The 26,104-nt window shown below is 38.8% G+C and overlaps 1 protein-coding gene across 2 annotated transcripts in view; it reads right to left on the reverse strand.

Moving 5' to 3' along the window:
* The window catches only part of EDNRA (endothelin receptor type A), a 31,938-nt gene extending 7,617 nt beyond the window's left edge, over positions 1 to 24,321 (reverse strand). The window contains exons 1-4 of one of the 2 annotated variants that reach the window (XM_056489585.1): positions 24,002 to 24,321; positions 20,739 to 21,240; positions 7,576 to 7,703; positions 1,914 to 2,112 (exon numbers count right to left, since the gene is read on the reverse strand). In XM_056489585.1, coding sequence (XP_056345560.1) covers positions 1,914 to 2,112; positions 7,576 to 7,703; positions 20,739 to 21,140 — 729 coding nt within the window. In that variant the 5' untranslated portion in view covers positions 21,141 to 21,240; positions 24,002 to 24,321. The remainder of the gene's footprint in view (positions 1 to 1,913; positions 2,113 to 7,575; positions 7,704 to 20,738; positions 21,241 to 24,001) is intronic. The other variant, XM_056489587.1, reaches the window with a different exon arrangement.
* Positions 24,322 to 26,104: the final 1,783 nt, after the last annotated feature.

Here is a 26,104-nt window from a genome sequence, read left to right on the forward strand (position 1 = left end):
GTCTTGAAAGCCCACATGGAACTGGTTTTCTACAGGAAATGTGCATTTTAAACAAGTTTCCTAGTGCACTCAGCCTCTTGGGAATTATGGTCTAGCATGGATCTTTTAAATCTTTCAAAGATAGTTTTGAACATGAATAAAGCTCCTATTAAAAAGAAAAGTTAACAATAAATCCTTCCTGAAGTTTAGTAATTGTTTATTGTGGTGTTTGTGGTACTAAATATTATAGTTAAGGTTAAAATGGTATTTTCACTTTAATCTCATGTTTGTACTTGCTTGCAACACATTGAAGCACAAAGTTCTCTGTTTTGACTGACACATCCAACATTTACTCTCAGCTTGGACATAACTGCAGGTTTGTTTCCTTAAAAATCAAACAGCTGTGGGGAGATTGCCTTCTGAATTATGCTGAGCAAGTAAGAGATACTACTTTCTGCTAGGAAAACAAACCAATCTATTCTACTTACAATATTAAGAACAGAACAGTAATCATTAAAGTTAGCATGGAAGACCTGAACAATAATGTTTTTGAGAAGAGGGAAGGCTATTCTTTTTCTTAGGGAGAGAGGAAATGAAGATTGTCCAGGCACATTTGAGGAGAAAAACAGACATTAGAGAAGTTTTGCTGCACTGTGTAATTCATAAATCACACTAACTACAATATCTACGGTTATATAGGCAGTGGAGTTAGGAAACAAAAATATAATAAGCTCTGGGAAATTCCACTCCATCTTTGTCTGCTTTAATTATTTCTATTAGGGAATTCCTTTTGTCTTCTCTTTCAATTGTCTCATGCTCTTTTTGCCATCCCTGTAGTCTGTGTGTCTACCAAAGTTGGGGATGTTCCTCTGAAAAAATAATCATTCACACTTTTTATTTTCTAAAATTCCTAGCTCTACTTTACCCTATCCTTCCCAGTTCTGGGCAAAGTTATGTTCTGGTCTAATAAAAGGAAAAGCACCAGACATTCGAAAAAGAGAAACCTATACTCTATTATGAAAAATTCTAGTTCAGAAAAACATACCAAGTTTTTCTTAAGACTTTAAACCTGGTGCTCTCTTCCTTCTCCATGACAAATCAGAATATTATTCTTTCTTTTTCATTACTGGATGAATGGTACCTGGCCTTTCTCTGGATTCAGAAATTTAAAAATTAAGATATTTTCTCATTGTAAGGCCAGGTGGAAAACCACTATGCCCCTATGCAGTAATCTATTGATTCTGTAGTGACTTCCCACCTGAGCTGCTTTGCAGGGGTTGATGTGGGTATTGACATCTGTTAATCTGCAGGAGCACAGAGGGTGCAGGGTAGGAAACTTGCCCAAGCTACCTGGTGTGTCTCAGGCACTCCTCTTGCTCTTGAGCTGCTGTATCTAATGGCAGCCAACACTGCACAAGCACCTAGCTGGAGGTGTGGGTCTGTCAGCTTTGTAGTCATAATTTCTTGTAAACTAAAGGATTATTTTTTATTTGACTGTAATGCATGTAGCATGGCCCCACCCTTTCTTTGTGTGTCAAGAGATCTGACTACTGTGTAGGAAAGGGTGACTAATCATGATGAAACACATGTTTTGACATTTACAAGCTCCAAGGTGTTGTACCTCGAAACTCAAAACTTTTCAAGGCTCTAGCTACCCTGATACATCTCTTGATTGTACTTTAAGCAAGTGTGAATTGCAAATGTCTGTGGTAAGAATCCTCAGTAGCAAAGAAATGAAAATGTTTTAAAGCCCCATTTATTCTCTCTGGCTGAAAGCAGAGACAAGTCACTGTGAACATAGGATCCTCTTTGCACCAATGCACCTTAGAATACATTTTGCAGTTTAATGCATGAACTCTATTATCATCCAGTATCTTAATTGTCTAACCCATGTGCTGTGGGTTCCAAGAAAGAGAAGACAGGATATTACTTACCAACATGAAATTGTTTGTAGGTTTGAGCATGCAGGTAACATAACTTGCATCCTTGTATTTGAAAGGTACCACGGCAAAGCCAATTGCTTCTGGGATGGCCAGTATGAAGGACAGAAGCCAAATGGAGAAAATTTCAATAGCAGTGATCATTGGGATTCCAATCCCCTGAACACGGCTCCAGGACGCAACTGCTCTGTACCTGAAAGAGACAGGCTTTAGTTTCCAACCTGCAGTTTCCTTCCTAAGAGATCATGGTTTGGTGTCGTATGGCAAGTAAAATCCTAAAGCTGGCATCTGAGACTTGGATTACTTGTTTTTTCTGCCTATTCCAGGGCCTCTGCCAGCTGTCAGCTTACCTAGGACATAACAGGGCGCATGAAGGGGTGGAGAGCAGAGAGCCGGCTGCTCCTCTTCTGCTTGGGTGTGGGATTGTGTGGAATTCTGCTAGGTGGACTGCACTAATGATTTCTAATTAAAGTAAGCAAGGTTTGTGAGGACAGACCTTATCTTTCACTAAATAACTGCCATAACAGAGGAAAAAAGGCTTCTGGGCACACAGCCATGCAAACAGATACAAAGCATCTATCTCCTTCAGCTATCTCAGCTGTAGCAGCAGCGCTATCCAAAGTGGAGCTGTCAGCTTTCAGGTAATGAAAGACTAGGAAAATACTCTCAATGAAGTGAAAATGCATTTGTTCTGTGTACACACAGAACAAATGAACTGAGAGGATCTTTCTCCTCTGCTTGTCTCTTAGTTTTCAGTGAGCTTGTAGAAATTTATTAGCTTTGAGACCTCAATCTCTCTGTCAGCTCTGGTCAGAAGGTTGTAAAATTATTCAGAGAAGACTGATAGGCATAGAATACAGAGTACAATCCAGTCCATAAATTAAATTTTCAGTAGTAGATTTAACTGTTGTGCTACAATGACTGCAGCAAACTACTTATTTAGCATTTCCAACAATTTAGCAAAGACAGAATCAGTGGAAAGAACCAATATTATTTTTTGATCTTGTAATTATCTGAAATTCATTCTAGAGATGTAACAGCTTCTGAACTCCTTATTTTACTTCCCTAAAATAATAGCACCTTCCCATTTGGAATGACAGTGCAACATGGATATATGATGACATCCACTGAAAAACTAGTTTTCATTAGTTGAGGATAAGAAAAGAAAGGTTGTTCATCTACTTTAAAAAATATCAGACTAAGAAGGGAAATACTGGATTTTTAATTTATGAGATCACAGAATCACAGAATGAACTTGGTTGAAAAAGATCTTTTGAGACCATCAAGTCCAACCAAGATGGAAGGAATGAAGAGCTTCCAATGGGAAAAAAAATTTTTGGGGGCTACAGGACTGAGGCTAGAGAGATCAGGAAAATTTCATTATTGAAAGGCTTTTTCAGTCCTCCTTTAACCAATGCAGTAACATTGGATTCACACACAAAGCATTTCTTCAGATTTCTTGTATCACATCCCTTTTTTACTTGGGAAGTGTGCTTATTAACTAGATGGAAGACTTGGGAACTCCATCCCCTGTAGCCTCAGTGTTAGGGAAATGACAATGCCTGAATGCAAATCCAGGCTTAGACCCCTCACAAAAAGCTCAGCAAGCATTGTTAGCCAACCTCACTGGAAGGTGCTTGAGCTGCCATCACCCCTGCAGAAAACAGACTGGAAAGCTTTGCCTCAGTATCTACAGCAGCGTCATGCTCAGCACAGTCACAGGTGCACTACAGACAGGCTCTCAGAGCATCATTGCTACAGAAATGTCTGTATAAATACTTTGTGCATAATAAAGCAAACTATAACTTGGAATTGCACATTAAAAATAAAAATATCATCTAAAGGCATCTTAATCTTCCAAGAATGTGAAAAAGAAGGGAGGTAATGGTTCACTGACAGGGAGAGGTCTCTCAGATTAGATTTCTGAGACCATCGAAACAGATAAAACTATACTGGGAGAATTAAGAAAGAAATACCCAGGATCATATCTTCTCAGGAATATTCATGTTAAATCCAAATTTAATTTTAAAGAATTTGTCATCCTGTATTATTTCATTTTGCCAAATATCAAGTTCTGGCTTTCATTGCCAAATGGATTTTTAATAGAAACTTAACCTTTCACACAAATGCTCAAGTACTTGTAAATTTTGGAAATTTAACAATCAGTTCAAAGTTTACTTTCTATAGACTGACATTTTTACAATAATTTCCATTGGCTGCACAAGGTACTACCCTATCCTTGACTAACTAATGCTCTTAGCAAACAGAGGCTTGTACACTGTATATACTTTTCAAGTAGCAAATGTAAAGTTTGTTTTGTATTATCTCTGTAACTATAGAAGTGACAACCAATGGGTTGCAAGCTGTAAATCCAATTATTTCCTTTGTTGCATTTTTGTACCTGTTCTTTTGAGTTACATCTGTTTGGCACATGAGGAGATCACTATGCACAGGAGTAAGGATTTGGGTCTTGTATGTATTTTGCTAATTTTTTTTTTCAGTTCACAATTCAAATAACTCTCAAATAAGGAATTGTTAACTGAATAATTTTATTAATATTTTCAGCTAAAACATAAGAAGCTCAGTAATTCAATCAGAATTTGCTGAATATTTTTTAACCTGCAATTACTCAGTCTCTTTACTCGCTGCTGTAGGAGTGATTTGAAAAGTAGTGGTAGTAATAATAATTTTAGTAGCAATAATTTTTCAGGTGGGTGTTCTGTGGGTTATGTAATATAGAAGACCTTTGTCTAGCCACAAACCTCCCACAAGTAAGAGTGAGAAAGTACTGCAGGGAAAACATAGGACATTTGCCAGGGAACTGACATAAAATACATGCATAATGCATTGCATTTAATTCTTTATTCTAAAATCTGTGTGAGATTTGTCTAACTTTCCTTTTTTTTTTTTTTTTTTTTTTTTTTTTTTTATCCTTTCCTGTTTATTTCCCTCTTATCTCCAATCTTGTCTAAAATGTTCACTTTTTTTTCCCTGGTCACTTCCTGTTCTCTGTTTGATACGTCTTGCTCTCCCTTTCTCATTTTCAACTCCTAATGTATGTGCTGTCAACTTTTACACATACACACAATTAAATATTTTGCACTCCTATCTAGCTATGACATACTTAAAGCATTTCTTTCAGAAGGACATCTTGTCGGGATGTGAGAACAAGAGTGGGTGCTTTTGTTCCCCTATATCTTTAACTTAGAAATTAGGTGTTAATTAGAAAATTAGGTGTTCAAATGACCCTGTAATATAACAAGAGTCTGTTCTGCGAGCATCATCAGCCCTTTGTGAGAGCGAAAAGCAATGCAGGAAACATAAGGGACAAGATCAAGCAAGTATCTTGAGCAGTCACTGTCAAGATAAGTGCCAGGACAGATCCGAAGTGTCCCTACTCTTGCTGATACAGAACTGTTCTGCTTCGTTATTAGCAGCCACAGCTGTTCTTCATTTTATCCAAGTATACGAATGCAATAAAGCTGTTAGAGCTTTATTTCAGTGGCAAAATCTAGACTTATCTCATGAATTGGTGAGTTGATCCAGGCAAAAATATCTTAGGATTACTGTTCATTCAATGTGTTTTGCAGAGGAGGCAAGAAGAGGATGTATATACATGAAATGAGATCTATATCTTCACTTTTCTTCTTCACCCATTTCTTCATCAAAATCATTATCAAGACATAAGCTAGAGTAAAAACTCAGGCAGGGAAATATCCTTCCTCTTAGTCACAACTGAGGCACTGTTTAGAAAAAGAGTCACATTATCGTCACCATCTTGACCTAGAGTTTAAAAATGCCCTGGGGGGCATCTGAGGCAACTTCGAAGTGAGTTTGCTCCAAAGGTTGAATGGCTGGCTCTCTGTCAGCCTCTTAAAACCCTCTTCACATCTGAGTGGCCATTGTTCCCCTTGGGCAGGCACAGTTAGACCTCAATACACTGTCAGGGCAAGTCACTCCAGGGCACTAGTAATGAGGGGAGTTTCACAATAGGATGTAGTTAGCACATGGATTTTCCTGAAAACAAAAAAAAAAGAATCCTGTTCTAACTTAAGGCTGTAGTCTGCAACAGGGACAGAGTTAAAAATGACTAAAAATATGGAGCTCTGGATTCACTCTACCTATTGACTCCATCTTTTCTGTGTCAATATTGTATATTGGAGTACAATATATAGAGACCCAAAATAATTATAAACAAGATAGCTTTCAGGAGCTTTTTTAAAGTAAGAATTAACTTGCCTATAGACCAGAAACAGTCCAGCTGTGACAGCACATAATTTCATATTTACTAGTTTTCCATTCTAGAAAGCAACCATCAGCTGATGTGGAATCTTGTGATAATGTGCCTAACATTCGGTGTCCAACCTAACTTATTGAAGGTGCTCTGAGCTTTCATGGTGATTGAACCTAGATTCAGTTCTTGTTAGCCAATATCAGAATCTGACTCTATACGTCTGTTTTCTAACACACATCCTCTGCAACCACTTACAAGAGTAGCAACAGATGATAAAGAATATGTCCTTGGCAAAGTGTCTAAGCTAAGAGAGGAAATTAAATAGTCTGAGTCTGATCCCATACCAGACTTTATACTCAAATAGAAACAGCATTTGGTTGTTGTAAGGATTAGCAAATCCATCCTTGTAAAAATATGTATGCATCTACAAAAAGGTAGCTTCACGTGAGTAGTTCCAGTTTTTGAAAATGTACATGACAGTGGAACTTCATCTAGTGAAACTGCAGTTGTCAGAATTTATCTAACAAACTGTTTCATGTGCTATGATTTATTCCTTAGAGTGGTCCATGGGATTTTATTTAATGGTGGGCAGATACTGTTTGATAAATGGAATGCAGTAAGAAACTTTATTTCATGTATGAATACTAATAAATGATTTATCCACTGCAAACCTTGTACAATAACTTTTTCCATACAGCCAAACCAAGATTAATTTTAAAGCTTCTTTGCATCCCTGTACTAATACACTTTTTATTTTTACACAGTACTGCTTTTTATCTAACAGTATTTTCTGTCTTTAGAGATACTGATATTTTGGAATAGAACATGATCAAGTAACTCAAGACATAAAACCAACTTTTACAGAAGTCAAATGTTCATCTTCTATTGGATTTTATGTATTAAGAAAAAATAGCAGAGGCATTAATTTTCAAATTATCAGTGTCAAATTATAAAAGCAAGTTTCCAACATCTTTTTCAGTAGAGCTCTGTTACTTTTGAAAGTTATCAGAATAAACCCTTGTTTATTGTCCATAGGCAGTGAGTTGAAAAACTAATTTTTAAGCCTAAAGATTATGATCTTTTTCAAATACAAAACAAACAGGAGTTCATATGAAAGAAAGAAATCTGAATACTCAGTCAAACCCCAATAAATTTTTGCCTGGGAAAAGAAATTGAAATATTGCTTTACCAGAGCATTAATACCTTTAAAAATACCTTTAAAAAACATGTTAAGTTCATTAGTCCAAGGACTTAATATACTTTGAGCCACAAATCTTGTCCTTGATGTTAGAGTAGAAAAGACCAGAATCTAAGTTAGATTTATATTGTAATCTGCCTGCTAAGAAGATCATGCTTAGTGCTCCCAGACTTAGGAAATCTGTATATGCAAGAACAGTGCCAAAATAGTAAAACATACTGTACCTGTCCACACTAAGGGCACACAGGTTAAGGACTGTGATTCCCACTGATGCCTTCTGGATAAAGGGAAGGAATTTGCAAAGAAACTGTCCAAATTCTGTATTTCCAAAAGGCCAGTTCTGAGCGAGGAGCTAAAGAGAAGATAAAAATAATCAGAATATTTAAACAATAACCTAGCAAGTAGGTCACAACTGTAGTTATTTCTTGTCTTAGGCATAGCCACTGTAACCTTGAATTCTCCATACCTCAAACATATCCTTAGTACTGAGTGAACCTGGGAAATAACTGCTACTGTGGCAGCACAGAAGTTGAAAACTTACACTTAAATGTTGACCTTGTGCTGTTGCAATACTAAATTGCATTGTTAAAAGTTGGGGTTTTTATTAAATTATTGTGTATCTGCCAGCAGTACTGAATACTGGAACTCTAACTCAAGCCTGTCATAAATGGTTGTGATTGCCATGTCCCAGAACCAGGCAGTCAAAACATAACTCAGGGTTCATGATGAAGTGCCTCAGAGCCAAGTCCTGATGCTGCACGCAAGGAGATTCTTGTCATCGTAAGTGTACCATTGTGTAACTCATGGCAATATTCAGTGCCAGACTCTGAGGAGTGTGAAGAAAACACTGTTCATGCATAATTGGTTCCATATTACATTTTAAAGGACAACTGTGCAAACTTGTGGGCTGTGCTTCAAGGCAACAGAAAGGCATCCATTGGAAAGATGTGAGTGACTGAGGCTTAGAGTAGTATTTCCAAGGAGGCATTTACATAATAAATATTAGTACAGAGATTTATGTGCACAGTTGTGAAGAATTAGCATATAAATAGCAATATTTCTAGCTATAACTGTTAGAGCTTTGAACATGTCTTTGAACTGAGCTTTGATATCAAGTACACAGACAAAATAGAGGACACAAAATTATTCAGGATAATCAAATCTACGACTGGCTGCAGAGTCACAGAAAATCACCCTTTACTTGTGCTGACAGTAAAATGGCAGATTATATTCAATGTAAGTGTAATAAATGAAAAATTATTGAGTCCATACAAACTCAAGTAAGGGATATTTCAGCCCTCATGAATAGTTGCTTTGAAAAACAAAGTCACTAAACCTTTTCATTCTTGCACTAGCATTTTGTTAATCTTCTTCTCTAAATCTCTGTTGCTGAGACTTTCTCAGCGATAGGATGTTCATGTTTTGAGAGTTAGCTTTGCAACCACAAGGACTAGAAATATTTTTCAGTAGAAACTTAGGTCCTGGAACAACACAATTATCTGGTAAAAGTGGGTGTATTCCAGCTATAGAATTAGAAAAACAAATTCTGGTTGTAACTCAGGACTGTAGTATTCAAAGTAAACATTTTATTTCTATTTAAATTAGTGTTAAATTGAAGCATGCTAATAATCACTACCTTTAGCAATACAAATATTAACTGTGGGAAGTTCAAATTCACAGCTATCTTTATCTCAGTTAAGGTAGGTGTGACCTTTCTGGTTTTTCATAGCATGAGTTTTTCAGAGAACTTTGCTACAGAGCACAGATTTTTATCACAAAATTCTAGACTAGTAGGAACTCCTCCTCATAGTCCTGCTGCAGATTTTTTGCACCCTCTCTGTTTTATAGTCATTCATCACAATGCTGAATTACTTGTGATTTTGTCCCCCAAATGATACCTTAAAAATGCTGGAAGCAGCTATGCAGTCCACATTGCCTGTGTCACTCGAGGACTATCTAATATTTTCATTTGATTACCTGTATTGCAGGACAGATTTTAACAACTCACAGCTTTCAGCCAACTGGATGGAAACTGTGGATAAAACATATGTGTGCAAGCACCTTTGCTATGGTATCCCAGTTTAGAATAGTCACATTTGATGAAAGGAAATCCCCCTTTTCTCAAAAGGCTAGGGATTGGATTGCTAGGGATGATAATTTAACTGTAGTCAGTACCTTCAGTAGCAAAAGTGGTAAGTTTGTATCTGCAAACTCTTGATTAGTTCTTCTGATTCTATCTGTATTTATAGACTGAGTGAAATACATGGAAAGCTACAGCGGAATTGTTCTCCAGATAGGTTTGCAATAGTGCAATAAATATTTGCAGAGCAAATTCTGCATTTTGCCTAGAACTCTCATATGAGGTTTTAGTTTTTATCAGAAAAAAAAGTTAAAAAAAGAAGGGATGATCAGGGCCCATAGTAATTCAACCATGTTGTAGTCACATGGAATTTCAGCTCCAAACTCATGGCTGGGTTTGGATAAATTCAGAGTAGGTGTCAGGCTGGGAGGGCTAAATTACAAATGGCACTGCCACAGAAAAGCAGCTCTAGCAGACTTCTGTCAATCTCCTGTGCCAGCCAGAGCCCCCAGACTCATTTATCATTACAGATCACACTTTAAAAGGCAACTGAAAGCCACCTATTCGTTTCAGTGCCCTGACTGTGGCTGTAGCTGCACCAGCAATAAAAACGAACAAGCACTTTGTAGTGACTGTGAAACTCTGTTACTACAAGGCAAATATTAGCTTCAAAAAGAAAAGTGTTGTACTTGAAAAAGGTTCACTAACTCATTACTCCTCATGGGGAAGCTTTATCATGCTTCCAGCATGTATGCTTCAACCCCACACCCCAGGAAGCTCTCCTTTTTTGAGATTAAAAGTATTTTATTCCTTTTGTTTCTTACACTTTCCACTAATTGAAGTAATATCAGTACCAAATCATTAGACATTCTTTTCAAGTGGATTTTAATCAAAATCCCTGGGACTAGAAATAAGGTTTTTTGATTTCAAGATTCACTTTGCAATCATTTCTGGGGGTGTACTCCATTATCACTCTGCATCAGCTATGCATTCATTACTTCCCCTTGGATCAGATGCCAATTTTTTTCTTCTGAAGATATTTTTAGTCAGCAAATCTTATCCTGTCTTCAGTTTTGCTAATTTTTGCATCAAAACAAGTCCATTTCCCTCTGTTCTGCCCTAGCATGGTATGGAAATTTCAGAAGGAAATAATACATTTATTTTGTATTAAAAAATGAGCCCAGGAATTTAATTTAATTAATCCTGATTTACTTAGGCACAATGCAAGAACAAGAACAACTGTCTTTGCTCTTCGAGTGCTTCTGCATATTTTGGTATCCAAATAAAATGACTATTAAATTCTAGAAAATTACATTTTCTCTCAGGGCTCTAGGATAGAAGAAATCAGACTGATTGCTCCTACTTGTGTCCCAGTTCTCTATGAGTTGTGGAAGTGGACTGTGGATTTGCAAACTCACTTACAAAATCTCTGAGGTTTCAAAATAAGACATGTGGCAAAGGAAATGCACTTTTCCCTTGTGCAGTTTGCAACTTAGGAGTATTTCACACTGTGGTGCAATTCCTGAGAAAAGTGTGTGGTCAACATGTATTTTTGCACTGAAATCAAAAATCAAGATTGCTCTTTAAAAAAGCAAAGTGACCAGACAGCCACAGCTTCCTTGATCATCCTCCCTTCTCTGCTGCTTTATATGGCCTCTGTGCCCTGAGCTGTGGCTGAAGACAAACAAGCCATCAGCACTGAGAACATTCCTTTGCAGTGATTTTTAAATGTCACTCCATTGCTTTTATTCTGCTGCTGCTATTTTCTAACCCCCCTCAGTATGGTAGCTGATGTACAAAACATCAAGTCCCACTGTGCATCCCAAGCAATTTATATATAGTCTGAAAGACAGAATGTTGTAACCCCACCACATGAGTGTTGGCCAGAGCATGCTCATGTGCAGCCACTGTGTTTATCTCATGCCAGGCTGATGCTTTGTGCTTGCAGGCAGATGATGGCCCTGGAGCTCAGTCCAAAATACATGGACTTGGGTGCTGGATATGAACCTGCTCTGAGCTGCTCTATTAAACCTCCTTCAGTTCAACAGGTGCATGTCAGGACGTCCCCTCTCTGCCAAAGGCATTGAGGATGGCAGCAAAGGCTCCATACCTGCCCTCCCTTGCTCTGATCTCATCCTAGTGCTCTAGAGACTGCCTCTTCCCATATCCACTTGGGACCATTGTTGTGCTGATACACAAGATGTTCTTCCCAGAAACTGAACTGTGCTCCTTACACACAGTGCTTGTCCCTTATGCTGCCGCCATCTAGGGCACTGTCCTGACTTTCATGGTGTTTAAATGTTCCATGATACTGCTGGAACAACTCTGGCACAACCATGGAAGTCAGCTTCTATTCTGTCTTCAGGAAAAACAGAAATACCCTCTTTATTCTGCAACTGATGTTGCACTTGTGCAGTAATGGAGAAAGGCACCAATAGCTCCCAACAGGGGAGCAGGAGTTTCAAAACCAGTGTAGTCTGGGGTGATTGTCTTTACTTGCCACATAGCCCAGAATGAAAGATAAGGGAAATTCTTTTCGTTTTGTTACATCAGCATGTTTGGTTTTGCTGGGTCATTTTTTCCTTTTTTTTTTTTTTTTTTTTTTTTTTTATAAGGCTAGTTTCCTCTAAGAGATATTGAGCTGTCTTGATAAAGCTCTGTCTTAAATTGTATTCTACAATTATATATATGCCCTTGTCATGCTTGCCTGCATGGGCCAGACAAGATATCTGGTGTTTTGGATGAAATCCAGATGATATCTGGCTCAGCACAGACGTGTCTAAGTTCTATACCACTAAGCTGACTGCATTAAGTGACAAAAGATGATGATTCTGACTGAAGTGTCTAACCTATCTCTGATCTGTAAGATTGCTTAGTTAGGAATAAGGATGTATTGAGTCCTCAGCAGTGGTATTTTGGTTGTGGTGGCTGAAACAGGACCCTTCTCTCCTCATGAAATGTCATAGGGTAGGAATTCATTGCATGTTTTCAAGCCTTTTCCTTCTTCCTAAAACCCATATTTTATGTGAGAATTGCATTGCTGGACAAAGCTCATCTATTTCTTGCTTCACAATTCAGCTGTGCTCCATCACATTACAGGAAAGAAGGAAAGCTGTAAAGATGGAGAGGAACAAAGCCTGTCTCTAAGTATTCCTTTCCCTGAAAAACCTCATGTTTTGAAAGGACAATGACTAGATGAAAACAAAGAGAAGAGAAGAACAAGAACAAGGGCAGTCTTTATAATGCAGGGCATAAGACCAGTACTGAGTACATGGTGAGATGATTGTTCAAGCTTCTGCCAGCTTTGGGATCATTTGTTTATTTCCTTAGACTTAGATTCACAACTTTGGCATGATAGAGAAAAGACGCTGTATGTCTTCAACTCTTCTTTGCAGGAAATACATTCCTGATTTTGCTACAACCAAGAACTGTCTTTTTTCTACTTTGAGTGGATAAAAAACTGACTAGTTTTCTTCCTGGAAGGATGAAAGGTTATGTGGGGATGCATGAGAACCATCAAAGACATTTTTTACTCTGCCCTGTCATAGCTTTTCCTGCTATTTTGCTTATCTTAGCCCAGCTGAGTAAAGGTGAAGGTAGCAAAAGGTCTCATGCCATTCACTGAATGCCTACAGTGTTTTTCTCCTGCTTAGGCAGCTATGGAAGGGAATGTATAGTTTTACACAAGGGAAAATAGATTATACTTCAAGAGATCCTGAAAAGTAAGGAAACAAATGCCCTGGTTTTGCAGCAGAATATTCTGTCTCAACTAACTGGAAAAAAAGAAATCCTAAGTTTTAGGTTCTTGTTAAAATGCTTATTTTTATGTCAAAAACCTACTTAGCAGTAAAGCATTCCTAACAACTCTAGGCATCTGCCCTGTGGTATTTTTGTTGTTTACAAAGCAGGATTACTTTCCATGGTGTTGGCTGTCTTCCCATCCTGTTAGGTAAACTGTTTCTCAAGCTGGGCTGCTCTTCTTCAGGGCAATGAGCGGCAAGGTGTGCTTATGTGCATGGTGATTTGTTGAAAGGAATTTTTTCAATCCCTGGGCATAATATTTCTTTTGTTGTTCTTCCAGCTGTATTTTCTTTCGTGTGTTGCTAAAAAGAGTGACAGGATTTCTAAGAAGTTACTGCAGAACCGGTAAGCCCTGGGTATGCGCAATCAAAACAATTCCTTGTTATCTGTAGAGTTCAGCTGTTTGAGAAATAAAGACAGAAAACACACTAAAATATTCTCTTAAACCTAGAGTCTCTAAGTAGTGTACACTATTTCAAATCCACAGAGCAGCAAGGCAGGCATGAGATGAGGAGTTGAAGATGAGGGAGGAGCTGTGCATTGATAGGACATATGTCCCACTCCCCAAAGAAGAGCCAGAGTTAAAGGCAGAGTGGGTCTTGAACTGAGACTTAGAATATAAAATCTCTTCCTTAACTGATACCCTGGTTTGCACATTAAACACGCTCTGCTGGGAAGCTGTAGTTTGTAAATAGAACAGATTCCTGATGGATTTCCATTCCCTGCTCCATTTTGGGAAATTCAGAACTCAGGGATCAATTCCTGTGCTACCTCTGGGTTTGTGCTGTGTTTGGTCACTACATGGAGACATACACCCGAATAATAGGTCCTGCTTGGAGCAGGCTCTATGAATTTCTGCATCACACTGGGCTATCCAATCATTGCTTCTTGGAATCCCTGATAAGAATTTTTTGAAAGCCAGAATGTGGTCAAGTTGAGGCCTCAGAATTTCCTACTTGTGTTGGTACTTCATTGAGAAATACACACTCTACATATGAAAAATTCTGCCTTTAAAGAAGGGTTTATTCTCTAAGTGCTCTTAACTTTTGTGTGCTGTTGGCTTGGCTTTATACTGCTTTGGCACAAAAGATGCCGCTTGTTCTATCAACTACAAGATCAGTGCCAATGTGGTTAATTAGTGTTCCCATGTAGGTATAATTATTAATTCTGTTGGTAAATATATTCAGATATGCCAAATAATTTTTGATTCAGAAGGGATTGTGCTCTGATATTAAAAAATGTCCATGACTAGAAATGCCTTAGCTGAGTCTTTCTTCACTGAAGACAAAATGGATTAACATATTTGCTTGCTGTCAGCTACCTTCTATATTCAGATTTTTAATGTTCTAGGTGGACTACCGAGATTTAGATAATGTTGCAACTAAAGTAAGCATGAATACCAATTAACTAACCAAAATTCTCCGTTTTAATCAAGAAAACATCTTCTTTAACTGTCTGAGCAGTGAACACTTGCTTTTTTCCTGGGTAGATGTCTCACGCTTTTTACTAGTAAAAATATGTGTGTTTTGAGTAGACTGTTTGGGTCCTGATGGTATAAAAATGTGATTGAAAACTAAATTATTTTAGTTTGGTCTATTAAGGTTGGATTTATAACTGTCACTCTTCCTATAAAACTCAATTTGTTAAGATTTTTAACTGATTTGATACTTCAAGTGGATATATTGTGCTAATTAAGTATAAAGGGCCTTTTATACATCCTAAATATTTTCAAAAGACAATGACTATTACTCACATTACAATCCACTTAACAATAAGGGGAATCCACTATATAATTACAGTAATAAAAGAAAGTAAGGAGTGAGTTTTGAGCCTACTGTACCACAAAGAAAGGTTAAAAATTTCAAACACCTATGACCACATCTTTAGTCAACATAAGCTACACAATTATTTTTTTTCTCAGCATCATATCTTTGTTAATTGTGTAAACACATAATAAAATGGATTAAATTCTCCTGGGATCTTACATTGTCAATTACTAGTTTTAGAGCTGCTTCTTTCTAAGGGTTTTAAAATGGATTTGAGTACCAGTGGCATTATCTACTTCTCTTTTAAAAGTAGTTTCAAAATAGTTAATTTAATAGTTAATTGTGTTTCAAGAAAGTGATTATAACTATTTCTGATATTAACTTATAATTACAGGTATTATACATTTTGTTCTAAACAATGTGGCCTTCTTAACACTATACTAATAGTTATTTTAATATGCAGCTGAATGCTTGTTTACTCTGGTTTCAGTCCTGTTTTGTCCTAAAAATGAAGGTCTGAACCTAAAAGGTATTAAGTGTTTGACACCACTTACTATGTAGGTTACTAATATATGGTTCAACATGAGGCAAACTCTGAAACTAAAAGAATCCTTTAAAATAAAGTTCAGAAGGGTATAAATTACTTTAAAACAAAAATAAAAACACTTGAATTTTTTTTCCTTAAAAGCCTATCACTTCAATTATCCAATCATGATATTTCCAATGGCCACCCTTCACACTGTCACTCAGCAAGAAGAGCTGAAAGGTGGCACAGATTTTAGGATCCCTAGTGGTATAAACAGGAATGGCATTTAACAAAGTTTAAACCCAACTCCTAATGTAAGCATCCACATTATGGAATGGTTCATATGGAAAATGGACTGTAATAATAATAATTGCATTTCTTATGAGATGTACCGGAGCACCCTTATAAATCCATAAATGCTTCCCTGCATCACAATTCTTGCAGCTAACCTCAGACAGCAAGGTGGTTGTATATGGCAATTTATAAATAATTTATTCTTAAAGTTAAATAACTGAAAAATAGCTAAAATCTAGAATTAAGCTTTAAAAGTTATTTTAATTCTGCCTTCTTACATGTGGAAATTGACAGACACTGGTGTCAACAGGCTACGGTTTCATTCATAGCCTTTATTTATCCAAGACTTCTCTGCAGCACAAAAATAATCTCTCATATAGGCTAAGGAAATTTCATTCATCAAATAAGAACCATAGTTCAGCTCATCATATAAAACAGAGCAAGACAAATGCACCTATGTAATTCCTGAGAAGCGACAGAAGATTAATAGAAAAAAAAATATTGCAAAATAATAAAAAGAATTTTTAAAAGATTGTTTGTTACTTTCAACTAAACCTCTAAAGAATTTTCAGAAGACCATCAAAAGGCAATTCTGAACGGCAAAATTAATTTCAGATTTCCATTCCTTTTTGCAAAAAAAAGAAGCAGAACTCTTGAAAGGTTAGAAAAAATTGTGTAATAAAAATACTTGTTCTTTCTCAAACTTGGGTCTGAAAAGAACTCACGCCACTTTTCCTCTGAATGAACTATGAGATATGCCATGAGAAGTGAGAATGCTGCCTTAGCAATTATCTGTAAAGACATCAGGGTAATCTGCCAGGGAGGAAACTGTACTATATCATGGGAGGTGCAGTCATAGAATCACTGAATGGTTTGGATTGGAAGGGACCTTAATGATCATCCAGTTCAGGCTCCCCAGCCATGGACAGGGACACCTCCCACTAGCCCAGGTTGCTCAGAGCCCCATCCAGCCTGGCCTTGTGTAGGCTCTGAGTCCAGCTAAGAGCCCCACACCCATGTCCCATTAGACATTCACCCAGCTGTGGAAGACAGATGAATCTCAAATGAGTCAGAAGCTAATCTTTCTCATCAATCTGTTAATCCAAAATATGCTACAGATATTTTATCGACAAAGTGACAGTTTAACTTTCCAGGTGGAGTATTGAAAAGTGTAAACTAGAATTTCCATTAAATCACATCCATAATTATTTACAGTCATCCTTGTTATATTAAACCCATTACAGTTAGAAGACTTATCTGCAATTTATGTAACTGGAAGATCAGAACCAGGTGGTGCATTTCACCATAGATAATATCACAGAATCACCAGGTTGGAATAGACTTTCAAGATCATCGAGTCCAACCCATGCCCTAACACCTCAACTAAACTATGGCACTGAGTGCCACATCCAGTCTTTTATTAAACACATCCAGGGATGTTGACACCATCACCTCCCTGGGCAGACAATTCCAGTACTTTACCCTTTCTGTAAAAAACTTTTTCCTAATATCCAACCTATATTCCCTTGGTGCAGCTTAAGGCTGTGTCCTCTCGTTCTGTCAGATGCTGCCAGGAAAAGGAGACCAATCCCCAGTCATTCCTCACAGGGCTTGTGTTCCAAGACCCTCATCAGCTCTGTTACCTTCTCTGGACACACTCAAGTGTCTCAATGTCCTCCCCAAACTGAGGGGCCCAGAACTGGACACAGCACTCAAGGTGCAGCCTCACCAGTGCCCAGTAGAGGGGAAGAATGACCTCCCTGCTCCTGCTGGCCACACCATTCCTGACACAGGCCAGGGGCCATTGGCCTTCGTGGCCACCAGGACACACTGCTGGCTCATGTTCAGCCAGCTGTTGACCAGCACCCCCAGGTCCCTTTCTGCCTGGGCTCTGTCCAGGCACACTGTCCCCAGCCTGTAATGTTGCAGGCGATTATTGTGGCCAAAATGCAGGACTCAGCATTTGGATTTATTGAACAACATCTTACTGGACTCTGCCTGTCCATCCAACCATTCCAGCACTCCTCCCTTTGACACCTGCTCCCAGCTTAGTGTTATCTGCAAATTTACTAATGAAAGACTCAATGTGTCATCAATAAAAATATTGAACAGGAATGGCCCCAGCACAGACCCCTGGGGGACACCACTGGTGACTGATCCCCAGATGGATGCAGCACCATTCACCTCCACTCTCTGGGCCCAGCCATCCAGCCAGTTCTTAACCCAGCACAGAGTGCTCCTGTCCAAGCCATGGGCTGCCAGCTTTTCCAGGAGTGTGCTGTGGGAGACAGTGTCAAAGGCCTTGCTGAAGTCCAGGTACACAACATCCACAGCCTTTCCCTTATCCACCAGGCAAGTCACCTGGTCATAAAAGGAGACCAGGTTGGTCAAACATGACCTACCCCTCCCAAACCCATGCTGGCTGGGTCTGTTACCCTAGCCATCCTCATCACACCACTGAGTGTGATGACACTCAGTATAAACTGTTCCATTATCTTACCAGGTACTGAGGTCAGGCTAACTGGCCTATAGTTACCAGGATCCTCCTTCCCACCTTTTTTGTGAATGTGTGTCACACTGGCCAGATTCCAGTCATCTGGAACCTCACCAGTGAGCCAGGACTGCTGGTAAATGATGGAGAGAGGCTTTGCAAGCTCATCTGCCAACTCCCTCATCACCCTGGGATGGATCCTATCTGGTCCCATAGATTTATGAATATCCAAGCAGCTCAGCAGTAATCTGGCTGCCTCCTCCTGGATAACAGGGGACCATTCTGCTCCCTGACACCATCCACCATCCCAGGAGGAGGCTGACCCGAGGACAAGCTGTCTTCCCACTAAAGACTGAGACAAAGAAGGCATTAAGCATTTCCACCTTCTCCTCATCCACATCCAGGAAAGAACAATAGTTGGTCTTGCCCTTCCTTTTGCCATTCATATATTTGTAAAAACATTTTTTATTATCCTTTACAGAAGTTGCCAAATTAAATTCAAACTGAGCTTTGGCCTCCTATTTTTTTTTCCTATATGTCCTAGCAAACCCCTTAAATACTTATTGAGAGATCTGACCCTCCTTCCAATGATGACACATCCTCTTTTTATTCCTGAGTTCCTTCGAAACCTCGTTGCCCATCCAGGCTGGGCTTTTGCCCCATTGACTTATCTTTCAGCACACAGGGACAGTCTGTCCCTGTGCCCTCAAGACCTCTGTTTTGAAACCTTTCCTGGACTCCTTTGTTTCTAAGGGCTGATTCCCAAGGAACTCTCTGAATAAGTCTCCTAAATAAGCCAAAGTCTGCCCTCTGGAAGTCCAATGTAAGTGTCTTATTGATGTTCCTCCTGATTTCACCAAATTTCAAGAACTCTATAATTTCATGATCACTATGCCCCAAGCAGCCTCCAACCACCACATCTCCCACCAGCCCATCTCTATTTGCAAACAGCAGATCTAACATAGTCCCTACCCTGGTGGGCTCACCCACTAGCTGTGACAAAAAGTGTCTGTGTTATCCTCCACACCTCTAAGAACTTTCTGGACTGCCTTTTTTCAGCTGTATTAAGTTCCCAGCAGATGTCTGGTAGGTTAAAGTCACCTACAAGAACAAGGGCTAATGATCCTGTAACATTTTTGAGCTGCTTATAGAATAAGTTGTCTACCTCCTCTTCCTGGTTGGGTAGACAGTAACAGACTCCCAGTCTCTCTGTACAAATGTATTATATGCACATAGAGAGAATTTTTTTCCAATAATTAATTCAAATTTTATGATGTTGTTCTATGAATACCTGTGTTAAAATGCAGTTATGATGTCAATGTTATAAAGATGCAAAATGCATATTTAAAAATCATTGTTTCGTTAATTTGAAAGTCCAGTTTGAAACCACAAGGCACCAGTTATTATAAAACCATGCATTAAAATGTTTCACTTAAAACACATGTAAATAACAATCATTAGAATCTTCAAGGGCTGAAATTGTGAAGAATATTTTTTCTTAATTATATGACTTATATATGTTATATGACTTAGTGTTTTATTTACAAATAGAAACACCTCGTATTTCTGCTGAAAAAAAGAAGTCAAATATCCTATCAGCTATGCACCTGTGTACAGTCCACTAAGAGACAAATACAAGCTTACAGAATTCTTTGATGATTTTTCTAAGATAAGTTAATATCAATGAAATATATTAAAAAGGGGCTCTGTTCTGTTCATTCAAGCATGTTATGGTTTGAATTATATTAGTAAATATAAATTGCATCAGAAAAAGCACTACTTTATGCTTTTGTTTAATTAAAATGGAAAATCAAAACACTGGGACAAGGTAACTTTATATAGGATGAAAAGATTACTGGGGAGCCTTTTTACACTTTGACAAATCCAGATGAAATTTAGCATTTCAGAAATGGTCTGTGATATAATTGGAATAATTTTGAGACTCTGCTTTTAATGAATATTAAATGAAAACCTTAAGGCTCAACTTAACTGACATAATCTGTCCCTGCAATGTCATAATATGGAGCCTGCATATCACAGGGAGTATTTTCTGTAAAAATATAAAGTAGGGATTGGATAATATAAAAATAGCTACTAGTCCATCGAGGAGGAGAACAGTTTATAAAAAGTCTTCCCTCAGAAATTCTTTTGCTAGCTGTAGCAGCTGTGAGAAATGAAGAGCTCCTGTGAAATGCCTAAAGCCACACTTCGGTTAAGAGCTAAGAGCTACATCATCTTTAATGGGAGATACACTTTTTCTTGATGGAGGTGAGACCTTGAGAGCAAGGGGTTTGTTGCAGAACAAAAAGAAGTTGTATTGTTTCCTTAAGTGCACTCTTCATTGACAGAAGAGCACTAAGTAGAGGAGGAAGCTCAGAGAGCAGCCAGGGATCTGTAAGGAAGTGTTGGGATGGATCGTGGTGTCCTACCTTGTACACGATGATGGGGATGTCAATGACAATGTAGATGAGGTCTCCCAGCGCCAGGCTGGCTATCAGAGCATTCGGGCCGTTCCTCATACACTTGTTCTGGTAAATGATCCTCAGCAGAGTTGCATTCCCAACCATCCCAATGATGAAAATAGCACAGGATACCACCGTGTTAATGTATTTGAAAGTTTCAGCAATCTTAGTCTGCTGGGAGCATTTGACAGTTTGGTTGGACACCGGGGGCTGTATGGTGGTGAGGAGAATGCTGGATTCAATCCCTGAGAAGGTGGAAAGGGGGTTTCCCGAGTCACTCCGATTGGAAACGTCTCTGTCAGAGCTGTCACTGAGGACAAATCCCGGGACCAGCAGCAGCAAGGAAACTCTTAAACACAAGGCTTCCATCCTGAAGTCCTCAATGAGCAAATTCAGTGAGATAAGTGTTTCACTTTTTCCTTCAGTATTTCAGTGAGATCCTTCTCACTTTTTCACCCACAGAGAGAAACTGTAAGCAATAAAAGGGAAAAAAGCACATAATCAGTACAACAGGTAGTCTAACACATCCTGTTTTTCACTTAGGGAGGGCATCTATGAATGTTCAGCCTCTGCAACACATATGTATAAACACCTGTTTATACTCACTGTGCTGCTCTGAAATCGAGATATACACCCATTACCTGACAAGAAGCAAACACAAAAAATTCCTTAAGTAAGTGACAGCTTATGCAAATAAGATCCCCTGTTAACTTGAGACAGAATTTGTATAGGGATGGAAAAATAAGGTGGATGAAATTCTGTTTTAAAACACATTCATGCAGGAAAAGTCCACCTGTCTTGAAGACTGCTAAATGGTATTTTAGCTAAAATAAGAACTTTTTCTTTTTTCTTTGAAAAAGAAAGGTAAAAGCACTACATTAAAAATTAAAGGTAGTAAATTCATCAATTTTCTGAGTATTTTTGATGTACTGCAACTATTAGTCTTTATATTATTTTTGTCTAACTTATTACCTGAATTTCAAATGAAAACTGAAAAGACATATATTTCAAATCAAAACCTGGACCAAATCCAGAATCCTTAAATATTAGGAGGAAGATATTATAGTCCTAGGATAGACTTCTGGCCAGGAAAATACCTTCAAACCTTGTCATTTGGCCCTGAATGCAATTGCAACTCATGCTCTTAGTACTTAGCCACAGTGAAGTTAATAATAAAAAAAGTTAAGTTCTTTAAGGATAAAAAAATACTTGGTTTAGTATTCTAAGCAACTCATAACATTTCCAGGTACTGAGGACAGCATCATAGAATCCTGCCCTAGTAAGTGTAATCCTGCTTGTGTGTAACCACAGCCACAGGAATTGTAGATACCAAACCTCCAGTGAAACCAGGGATGCCACTTCAGTCCATTTTCCTAAAGCCTTGTTTTAATTTAAGATTTTTTTTTTTTTTGACGTGGCTTATGTCTGCAAAACAAGACAAAGTGCTGTGGTGTTGACAAAAGAAGAGTAGAAAATAAAGTATTTATATCTTTCTGATTTCCAGGGACTCGCCTGAAGTATTTGGGAGGATCCTTTTAAATAAATGAATCCTAATTTCATTCCCTGTGGGGCAGCTAAATCAGATTTTATAGCAAGATATTTACCAGAGAAGGAGGGAGAAAATTTACTGATAGTACTTCTGGAGCAGGCACAGTATAAATATTTACTAGTATTGCAGGCTGCTGTTGTATGTGGTCTGAGTGTGTACCTCTGTAGAGCAGCAGATGCGATGCTAACCCTGTCTGGCATGCAGAGTGCTGTGCCTCACAGAGTAGGGATCCACCTTTCAATCCTTGCACTGCTGTATTTGAGATCAGGAACTGGCCAACTGCGAGTTCCCATGGACTTAATTTCAAAGTTTAAGGTACTAAATGGTAAACCCTTCCTTATTTAATTAAATTAAATGCTGGTTATGATAGTATCTCAGGGAACTTAGCAGCAGCATGGTGCAAAGTCTTACCAGAAAAAACAGACATGTTTGACTGTAATTCTTTTCAGGCGAGGATTAATACTTGTATTATTTCCTATGATTACAGTTCCTCAATTTACAAATGAGAAACGTGCATCACTGTTAAATGACTTTCCCAAGTGAATGTGATAAAGCTTTGAACAGAACCTACAGCCCTATGTTTTAGTAGTTATATCAGTTTCCTCCTTACTTTATGGCCCTTTTTGTGAAAATTTGATGTATGTGTCATATAAACATGGTGGCAGCATGGCAGTCATGCTGCCAGCATGCAAAGCTGGGAACAAAATTGCCAATTACCATCTTCTCCCTCTCCCGAAAGAAACTTTTCCCTAAGAAGAAAAACTAGAAAGTTTTTAATAGGCTAACTACTAAAGATACTTCTAATAGATTTCTGAGAGCCTTTCATTTCTCTGTGCTTATTTTTAAAGTATTTATCTTGCTGCAGAATATAACATGCAGCCTGCCTTCTATGAGTAACACACTGGCATCCCTGATAACTTTTTGCGATAAGGTAATCTAGGATTGTCCTTCTTCACATACAGCCTGGAGGGTGTGAGGGTGCTCTGTTAATGTGGGAGCCACCCGCCTGCATTGAGCCTCTTCTCCTGCAGTGCTACAGAAGCAGCCTGGGATGCAGAGGGACTAAATTCCTGAATTGCCTGGAGTATCAAGCCTGAAACATTCCCGTACCGAGGTTCGCAGGAAGAGACCGTACTAGTGGAAAATTGTTCCAACTATTAAAGACCAGCTAAAATGTTAACAGTGTGTGGCAGCTGGGATGTGAACGGGAGCAAATGAAGCGGGGCAGGGCAGGACGGCGCTGAAGGGAACAACGCCGGCAAGGGGGATTCTCTGTGCTGCTCCCAGCCAGCGCTGCCGGGGAAGCCGCCCGCTGTTCCTTCTCCTGGGCGAGAGGAAACACGCTCCTTGCAGCACCAGCGAAGAATCAATTCCAACATGCATTGGCAAACCCGTGCTGCCTGCCCTGCAGCCTGTATAGAGAGCCTCTGGCAAGATCCATACACTGCTAAACTTTATAGAATAACAGTTCCCCCGAGCTGCCGTGTGCCCGTCTCTTGTTCTCTCTCCCTTTCCTTTCTCTCACACACTCACACCCGCACACAGAGGCGCACCACAGCCCCGAATCCCTGTGCGGGGCGCTCCCAGCGCTGCGGAAGGTGTTGTTCCCGCCGTGGGATCGGGATGGGCTCCCGCAGCATCCCGCTCGCTTCCCCCCGCCGCGCCTCCTCGCCCGGCTCACCCTCATGCTGCGGCTGCTGGCGCCGCCGCCGCCGCCTCGCAGAATTTCTTCTGACTGGCTTTTCCTGGGATAGTCTTACCAGATCCTCCTGCCTGCGTCTGACTGGGTGGAATTGAAAATCTCCACCTCCGCTAGATCAGTGAACGAAAGAGACGGACTGAAGAAGTCGGAGCGTCCCCTCTTCTCTGCCCCCTCCCCCAATTAAAACAAACCTCCAGCCCGAACTGAGCCCCTGCCAATGTTAAACACAAAGGCTGCCTCCCGGGCACAGGGGAACACGGAACTCTTTAACTCTTTCCTCGCTGAAACTGAACGCAGCTGCTTTGCTGGACTCATCTAAACCACATCCCCGGGAACCCTCTGCTGTAGCCGCCTGCGAATGGCACGCAGGATTCTCTGCAAGGGTCTCTCCCTGATCCCACCAGACGGCAGAAGAGCCATGAGCAAAACGGGAAATCTGATTTAAAAAATCGCTTTTGCTTTGCATTTGCCCCGGGGCTGGCCGGGATCAGTCTCTGAGACGATCAGTAAAATTGTGTGTGAGAGTTTCAAAAATGCTGGGTCCGTAAACAGAAAATGCTCCTGAGTGAAAATCTTTGATCCGTCCAGGACACACCTTGCTAATACGTTTTAGTTGCATTTACAAGGATAGTAAGAGTGTGGCATTTTCTGTCATCCCTATGTTTTCTATTACTGTTCTTCTGTCAAGACAGAGGTGCAAAAAAAAAAAAAATTGTACAGAAAAAGTGGAAAGTTCACTTATACCTAAACATATTTTCTCACAATGAGAAAAAATGCCAGTGTATCAGAGGGAGCAGGAAAGGGTTGTACAGGAAAGAGTTTCAAAACCTCTTCCTTCATGTTAGCAATGAAATTCAGTCTTTCATTGAATCATTTCAGATTTCTCATTTCCTGGAAAGCTTTCATCTGGTTGTACCACAGAAATTATTTTTTAAACATATATGGGCTTCTTCTGAATAAAAGAGGTGACCTTCCTAAATCAAATGTAAAAATATGTTGTCCTAAACCCACAAAAGCAGACTGAAAAGAGCAATAGAAAATGTGATACTGGTGGCCTGAAGAATTAAAATATCTGGCACAAAATCATATAGGAAATTTTCTAAGCTTCTTCGGTTTTGCATGGTTAAAAGTATGCTTCTGTAATATGTTTAAAATCATCTGATAAATCTTGAACAAGAAAAACCAGCATCTGGATCGACTGGATTAGCAGAACTTTATTGCTTCTAGAAAGTCATCTCAGTTAAATGATGTGTCAAAGCATAGGATCTTTGAAGGAACATGTTCAGGCTGAGAATCACAAGGACCCTACTGTTTAAAAATTGGGTAGAAAGTTTAATTCAAAATCTCAGATTGCCATGAAGTTGAATAAATGCTGATAAGCCACTAAATTACCCACATATTACTAAAAAAATTCTTTAGAGTTTGGTCATAGATGCTTAGTATTAATGATTTGGTTTGTCAAGAAACATCTTGATACTAACTTGCTGGAAAAATCGTTGAAGAGCTGGAAAGGCTGTTCTTAAAGACCATGTGCACTTTATGGAGTGCTTTATTGGATGCAATTCTTAAATCTCTTGTGTGTTCTCTAAACATTGTTAAGACCCAATTCCTTTCCTAGTATCCTTTGACCTTTATGTCTAAACAATTAGAGCTGTAACAAAAAAAAAAAAAAAAAAAAAAAAAAAAAAAAAAAAAAAAAGCAGCAAAATAAAACAAAGGCAAAAAGTATATTTCTGATCTCATTCAAACACACATTTGTTCTTCCAATTCATAATACCATGATTCATGCATAGCTATATTTACTATTACATGCAATAAATGTAATGAAATTATCAAATTTACTATGCTGTTCAAGATCTATTTCTAGACAGCATTTATGAGTGCTTCTTTAACTGCCAACCCACACAAGTAGTATTAGCTATAAAAAATTACTGATCCACATTCTTTGTTATTTTTACTGTTGCTGATTTTTTAAATTAACCTTTGTTTTGTCTTTAATTTTCTAGGTGTCTAAAGCTTAGTTGGTATCTTGTCTTAAACTAAGATAAATTCAAAAATTATATTTAATTGTTCCTGCTTTTG

The sequence above is a fragment of the Oenanthe melanoleuca genome, chromosome 4 (genome assembly GCF_029582105.1).
Source record: "Oenanthe melanoleuca isolate GR-GAL-2019-014 chromosome 4, OMel1.0, whole genome shotgun sequence".
In the NCBI taxonomy this organism is placed as follows: Eukaryota; Metazoa; Chordata; class Aves; order Passeriformes; family Muscicapidae; genus Oenanthe; species Oenanthe melanoleuca.